The 6,400-nt window shown below is 59.8% G+C and overlaps 1 protein-coding gene across 1 annotated transcript; it reads right to left on the bottom strand.

The window, feature by feature from the left end:
* Positions 1 to 825: 825 nt before the first annotated feature.
* Positions 826 to 6,123, bottom strand: LOC105457098. The gene has a single exon (XM_011701552.1). It carries the CDS (start codon positions 6,121 to 6,123, stop codon positions 826 to 828), a length of 5,298 nt encoding a protein of 1,765 aa, XP_011699854.1.
* Positions 6,124 to 6,400: the final 277 nt, after the last annotated feature.

Genomic DNA, 6,400 nt, shown 5'->3' with positions numbered 1-6,400 from the left:
CGGAGGCGAAAGCTAGCGCGACGGAGTTAGGAGAGGGAGCTCGAAGAAGGCCTTGATTGAATAGACCGCGATTAAGACGACACAGTTTAATAAAATGCACTATTCACACTATTTACAATTCTTCTTACACTATCTTCGCGAAGGAATAAGAATCAAGCTAACGGAGTAGCACAATGCGCGGCGCAAGCGGGTACTTCTCTCGGAGAGGAACTTCGAAAAGGCTGGCACGCGCCCCCTCGCTCCTGCTTTTTATTGGCACATGCCCTTCTAGAAGGTTCCCCCCTTTCCTTTTGTTAAACAACGAGCAGGATTGCCTTATAAGGCGATAATTGTCGGAGCCTTGTAGAAGGGCATGATTGGTCATCGCTCGCTTTTTGTGGAAAAAAACATGTTTTGCTCGCGCCGTTTCGCGCCACTTGAGAGGCAGCCCGTGATTGGGCGCTGGTGACGGCGGCGGGCGCTGAGCGCGACCGTTGCCGCCCGCGCTCGGGCTTGGCGTCACGCGCGTATGCCGTGATTATGGTCAATCCCGAACATCCCGCCCGCCTCGCCCGATGCAACTGGCGAAATAAGGCCGCGGTGCGGAAAAAAGGCTAAAGCGTCCCCGCCCCTGCGGGGGCTACGGTTCTGTTCGAAAAACGCTACAGCAGCCGATACATCCCTCGCACGCGATGAGGATTGCGATCGAAGCATAACGCGGGTTTAAGATCCACCAGGAGGCGAATAGGGACGCAAACGGTCGGAGCGCCGAGTTCGACGTTATGATTAGGCGCTTGATAGACCCCGCTTAGAAGAAGTAGAGTAGGCGGCACAGAGACCCGGCGGCTACTCACTATGGTCCTCGTCAGTCTCGGCGTCAGTACCGGGTAGGAGGACAAGCTTAACGATGGGTCGCGTAAGCTCGGTCGCGGCTGTTCGGACGTCGACTACGCGGACTTGATCGTCTTCCCCGGGGTGGACTCGGACGATCCGCGCCAGTGGCCATCGCGTTGGCGGAGTGTTCTCGTGTCTCACTAGGCACAGGCCGACCTTGAACGACGACTCTTCTCGGCACCACTTTGAGCGATGTGCGAGGGAATGGAGATATTCTCGCGACCAGCGATCCCAGAAGTGGTCCCGCATCTGCTGCAGCATTTGCCAACGGGACAGGCGGCCCGCTGGCAGCTCCCTCATAGAAGGCTCCGGAAGGGCGGTCAGCGCGGACCCCACCAAGAAGTGCCCTGGGGTGAGCGCGGCCAGGTCCTCCGGATCGTCCGACAGAGCCTGGAGTGGACGCGAATTGAGGCAAGCCTCAACTTGAGAGAGGAATGTGCTCATCTCCTCGAAGGTTAGGGTCGCGTCCCCCAGCACGCGCCGCAGATGGTGTTTGAGTGACTTGACGGCGGCCTCCCAGAGACCACCGAAATGGGGAGCAGCCGGCGGATTGAACCGCCACTGTATCCGATCGTTGGCGATCCGCTCGCCGATCCGACGCAGCTCGGGATTGCTGGCCGCGAAGAAAGCTCGCAATTGTGCATCGACGCCTACGAAGTTGGTCCCGCAATCGCTGTGGATGGCGTGACACAACCCCCGGCGTGAAGTGAACCGCCTTAGTGCGGCCAGGAAGGCATCGGCGGTGTAGTCAGAGACGACCTCCAGGTGCACCGCTCTGGTGGACAGGCACACGAACACCGCGATATAGGCCTTGTATGCCTTATGTCCCCGGCCTTTGGTCGTGCGCAGCTGGATCGGTCCGGCGTAGTCCACGCCGGTGTTGAGGAAAGGTCGGGCCGGAGTCACCCTAGCGCGGGGAAGGCTGCCCATCAGCTGTTGCGGGATCGCCGCCCGCCATCGGACGCACGGTACACAGCGGTGGATCAGCCGCTTTACGACTGCTCGTCCTCGAGGGATCCAGTAGTTCTGGCGGACCATCCCCAAGGTCATTTGAGTTCCGCCATGCAGAGCTCGTCGGTGGCACGCCTCCACGATCAGCCGAGTCAAGTGCGATCCTCCGGGGAGTATCGCTGGATGCTTCTCGTCGAAGGAGAGAATGGCGTGCTTCAGTCGACCGCCCACGCGGAGGACGCCTCTGGGATCAAAAAATGGGCTAAGGCGAGCGAGCGAGTTAGAATTCGGCAGGGCCTTGCCCTGCTTAATCGACTCTAATACGGGTTTGTAGCTCGCCGCTTGCACGGTGCGGACCCAGCACAGGCGTGCGTCGTCCAGCTCGGCGGCGGACAGGGTCCCGCAGCGCGGTGAGCGGATCGGCTGTGGCGACTTCAACCTTTCTGTGTCGCTTGACGCTCGAGGGAGCCATCTGCGACACCAGGCCGTCACGCGCAGCAATCGCTCGAGAGACGAGAATCTAGTCAACTCGTCTGGTTCCTTGTTTTCGCGAGGCGCGGTTTCTGCCGCGTGGACTCTGACCCGTCGCTCGGGCAGATCCTCGTCCGTGGCCGGGATGTCCGTGACCGGCCAGAAGGACGGCTCCGCCAGGAGCCAAGGAGGGCCCGTCCACCAAAGCGGGTGCGTCACGAGTTCCCCGGGAGAGAGGCCCCGGGAGGCGCAGTCCGCCGGGTTGTCCTGTCCGGGGACGTGGTGCCACAAGGCTTCGGGGACGGCGGTCTGGATCTCGGCCGCGCGGTTCGCGACATACGTTTGCCATCGGGTAGGGTGGCCCCGTATCCAGCCAAGAGCAACTGTAGAGTCTGACCAGAGATGTAGTGGAACCTCGGCAACAACGGCCAGCGTCCGTCTGAGGTGGGCGGCAAGCCTGGCGAGAAGGGTCGCGGCGCAGAGCTCCAACCTCGGTAGCGAGACCTGCTTGAGGGGAGCAACCTTTGTTTTAGCCGTAATTAAGTGAGTTATCACTTGACCGTCAAATTCAGCTCGCAGGTACAACACGGCAGCGTAAGCGCGCTCGGAGGCGTCCGCGAATCCGTGTAGCTGCATCCTGGCTCCCGAGTGGTCGGAGGTAAGCCACCGCGGAATTCTGACTCCCTCGAGCTGCGGAAGTTCAGCCTGGTATGCGACCCATTGTCGAGCGGAATCCTCGTCTAGGGGCTCGTCCCAATCAAGCCCTTGGAGCCAGGTTGACTGGAAGGCAATCTTGGCTCGCACTATTACGGGTGCTAACCAGCCGAGTGGATCAAAGAGTCGCGACGTTAGAGATAGGACCGTTCGCTTGGTTATGGATGTCACCGAAAGCGATTTCGTGGAAAAGGAGAAGCAATCGGAGCATGGATGCCACTGCAACCCGAGGGTCGCGTGAGTCTCGTGTGGCTGCCAGGCGCGAGGCTCGCGCTGCAGCCTGTGCTCAGCGGGGATGCCTTCCAATAGCGACTCGTCGTTTGCGGACCACTTTCTTAGGGGGAACCCGCCCGCCGTGCAGATAGTCGATAACTGCCGTTGAAGCTCTCGAGCTTCCGCGAGAGAGGCGGCGCCGGTGAGAATGTCGTCCATGTAGACGCCACGCTGGAGGACTTCCGCTCCCAGTGGGAATCGCTCCGCTTCGTCTTCAGCGAGCTGGCGGAGGGAGCGCATGGCCAAGAAGGGCGCGCACGCTAATCCGTATGTGACCGTAGTCAACCGATACTCACGGAATTCCTCCCTCCGGTTCGGTCGCCAGATGATCCTTTGCAGATCGCGATCCTCGGGATGGACTTGGATCTGACGGAACATCTTCTCTACGTCCGTGGCGAGGACGTATCGATGGTGGCGCCAACGTAGGAGCACGTCGGCGAGCGGTGGCAGCAGATTGGGTCCCACCATCAAGTATTTGTTCAGCGAGTCGCCCGAGGCCGTCATTGTCGAGCCGTTGAAGACGACGCGCAGCTTAGTGGTGGAACTGGACTCTCGCAGGACTCCGTGGTGTGGAAGGTAACTGAGCCTCCCCCCCGGTTGATCGGTCCGATCCACGACTTCCATGTGGCCCAACTCCTCGTATTGCAGCAGGAACTCTAGGTAGAGCTGCCGCAGGCGAGCATCCTGCTCGAATCTTTTTTCCATGCTAGAGAGGACACGCTGCGCAGTTTGGCGCGTGGATGCTAGACACGGCAGCGGCTCGACGACGGGGAGTCGCACCACGTATCGGCCCTCTGCGGTGCGCGCGTGCGTTCGTCGGAAAAAGTCCTCGCAATTTTGTTCCGCCGGCGTGAGCGGCGGGGCGGCGGCGGGCGCCTCTTCCTGGAGCCAGAATTTTTGTACCAGTGCGGGCAGGCTTTCCTCGGCTCGACATTGAAGCGTCTGAGCGCGCCGAACATCTGCTGTCCGTCCGACAACCCCCGAAAGGATCCACCCTAACTTAGTTCTCTGCGCCACAGGTTCGTAAGGACCCCCTTTCCGAAGGCCGGCCTGAAGAATGGAGGCATAGACGTCGGCACCCAGGAGGATGTCGATTGAGTCCGCTGCTAAGAACTCTGGATCGGCGAGCTCCAGTCCGTTGAGGTGAGCCCACGTCCGACGTTCCACCCTAGTTCCGCCGTCGTGGAGAGTGAGACGGGGAAGAATTATTGCCGACACCGGCGTCGGCGGCCCGCCTCCACGTGGCGAGATCAGAAGGTCCACAAGGCCGCGCGCGAAGCCTGTGCGCTTCCCCCCGACTCCGAATACTGCAATCGAGGTCGGCTTGCGGATGAGCCGCAAGCGTTGGGCCAGCGACTCCGAGATCAGCGACGAATCGGAGCCCTGGTCTATGAGCGCGCGGGCGAAGTGGTCAGTGCCCGTTCGGTCCTTTACGCGAACGCGGGCGGTGGCGAGCAGCACTGCCACCGGAACCTCGGGCCGCTGCGCGAGGTGCGCCACTCTAGCGACTTCGGTAGATTTCGCGCCCTTGTCCGCTCGACAGGCGTCGTGCAAGGTCGAGTGGTGGCGCGCGTTGCAGGAGGTGCACGTCCGTTGAGAAGCGCACTCACTTAGCTTGTGCTTGCCGAGGCAGTTGATGCACAAGTGATGCGTCTCGACATGCTTCTTTCTCTCCTCAGCCGTCTTCGCCTGGTACGCGTCGCACCTTAGAATGTAATGATCCCGTCGGCAAAGAGTGCAACGGCCATACTTATTTTCTCTTTGGTGCGCGTGTAACGCGCGGGCCTGTCGGGTCGAGGTCTCGCTAGTCTTAGCAGGGCTAGCGTCCGCCTTGCTGGTCTCCGGTCTTAGCGGTTGCAAAGACTCGAGGGTATGCAGGTGTCGCTCCAGGAACTGGCGCAAGTCGGAATACGACGGCGGTTCAGTCGTCTCGCTTATCGCGTTCTCCCACTCACGGCGCGATTTGGAGTCGAGCAGCTCCACTATCAAGTGCACGAATAGGTCCTCGCCCCGTGTGATCGGCCGACCGATGCCCTCCAACGAACCGACTGTGTTGAGAACGCAGTGGAACAACTTACGCAGCTCGGGGGCGGACTCGCTCTTAAGCTTCTGCAGGGCCGTAAACTGCGCTATGTATGAGCGCACCAGAAGTCTCTTATTCTCATAGTAATCAGTCAGAGCCTTCCACGCACGTTCGAAGTTCTCGTTAGTGGTGGTTAGACTGCGGATGAGAAGATCGGCCTCTCCTTTCAAGCAGGACTTTAGATAATGCAGCTTTTCCACCTGTGTTGTGGCGGCATCCTTCCCAATAATCGAGTGAAAGAGATCGCGGAAGGGGGGCCAATCCTCGTAACGGCCCGAGAACTGAGGCAGTTGAATTCGCGGGAGTGTCGTGCGAGGCGGATGGGGCGCCGCGGCAGGAGCTGCGGGGAGCCCCTCTTTGACCTTGGCTTTCATGCAGCGGAGGGTCTCCAAGAATAGGCCCTTTTGATTGACAAAGGTCTCTTCGGCGAGAGAGCTTATGTCCTTCTTCAGGTACTCGTGCCCGGTCAGGGCCTCCCAGAAACTTTCAGAAAGCCGATCATGGTGAGCCTCGAATTTCGCCCAATTGGATTCGAGGGCCTGCAGGCGGGCCTCCGCCAGCCCGATAGTGATGTTAGCGGCGCCCTGCTTCTTCAGGTTGTCGTAAGCGCGGGCGATTTTACCGTAGAGGTCAATCTGGGAACGTATTAACGCTTCTGCCTCCCTGGGGATAGGTTCCTTGGGGGGTTGCTCCTTGGAGGCCTGTTCCTTGGAGGTCTGTTCCTTGGAGGTCTGTTCCTTTCCGTCGCCCTTGCTCATTGTTACTCTTCAGACTGGAGACCGAGTGTGCGGACGGTCACTACAGCGGTTACACCCACGCACTGCACAGATGCCGGAGTTTGAGATCCGGCTCGAAGGACCACTAAATGTTCGTACGCGGAGTAGGCGTGAGCTCGCGCGGAGGCGAAAGCTAGCGCGACGGAGTTAGGAGAGGGAGCTCGAAGAAGGCCTTGATTGAATAGACCGCGATTAAGACGACACAGTTTAATAAAATGCACTATTCACACTATTTACAATTCTTCTTACACTATCTTCG

This window comes from Wasmannia auropunctata, unplaced genomic scaffold, assembly GCF_000956235.1.
Source record: "Wasmannia auropunctata unplaced genomic scaffold, wasmannia.A_1.0 LD336106.1, whole genome shotgun sequence".
Taxonomy (NCBI): Eukaryota; Metazoa; Arthropoda; class Insecta; order Hymenoptera; family Formicidae; genus Wasmannia; species Wasmannia auropunctata.
The sequence above is the reverse complement of the archived record's forward strand: the minus strand, read 5'-3'. Positions and strand labels throughout refer to the sequence as shown.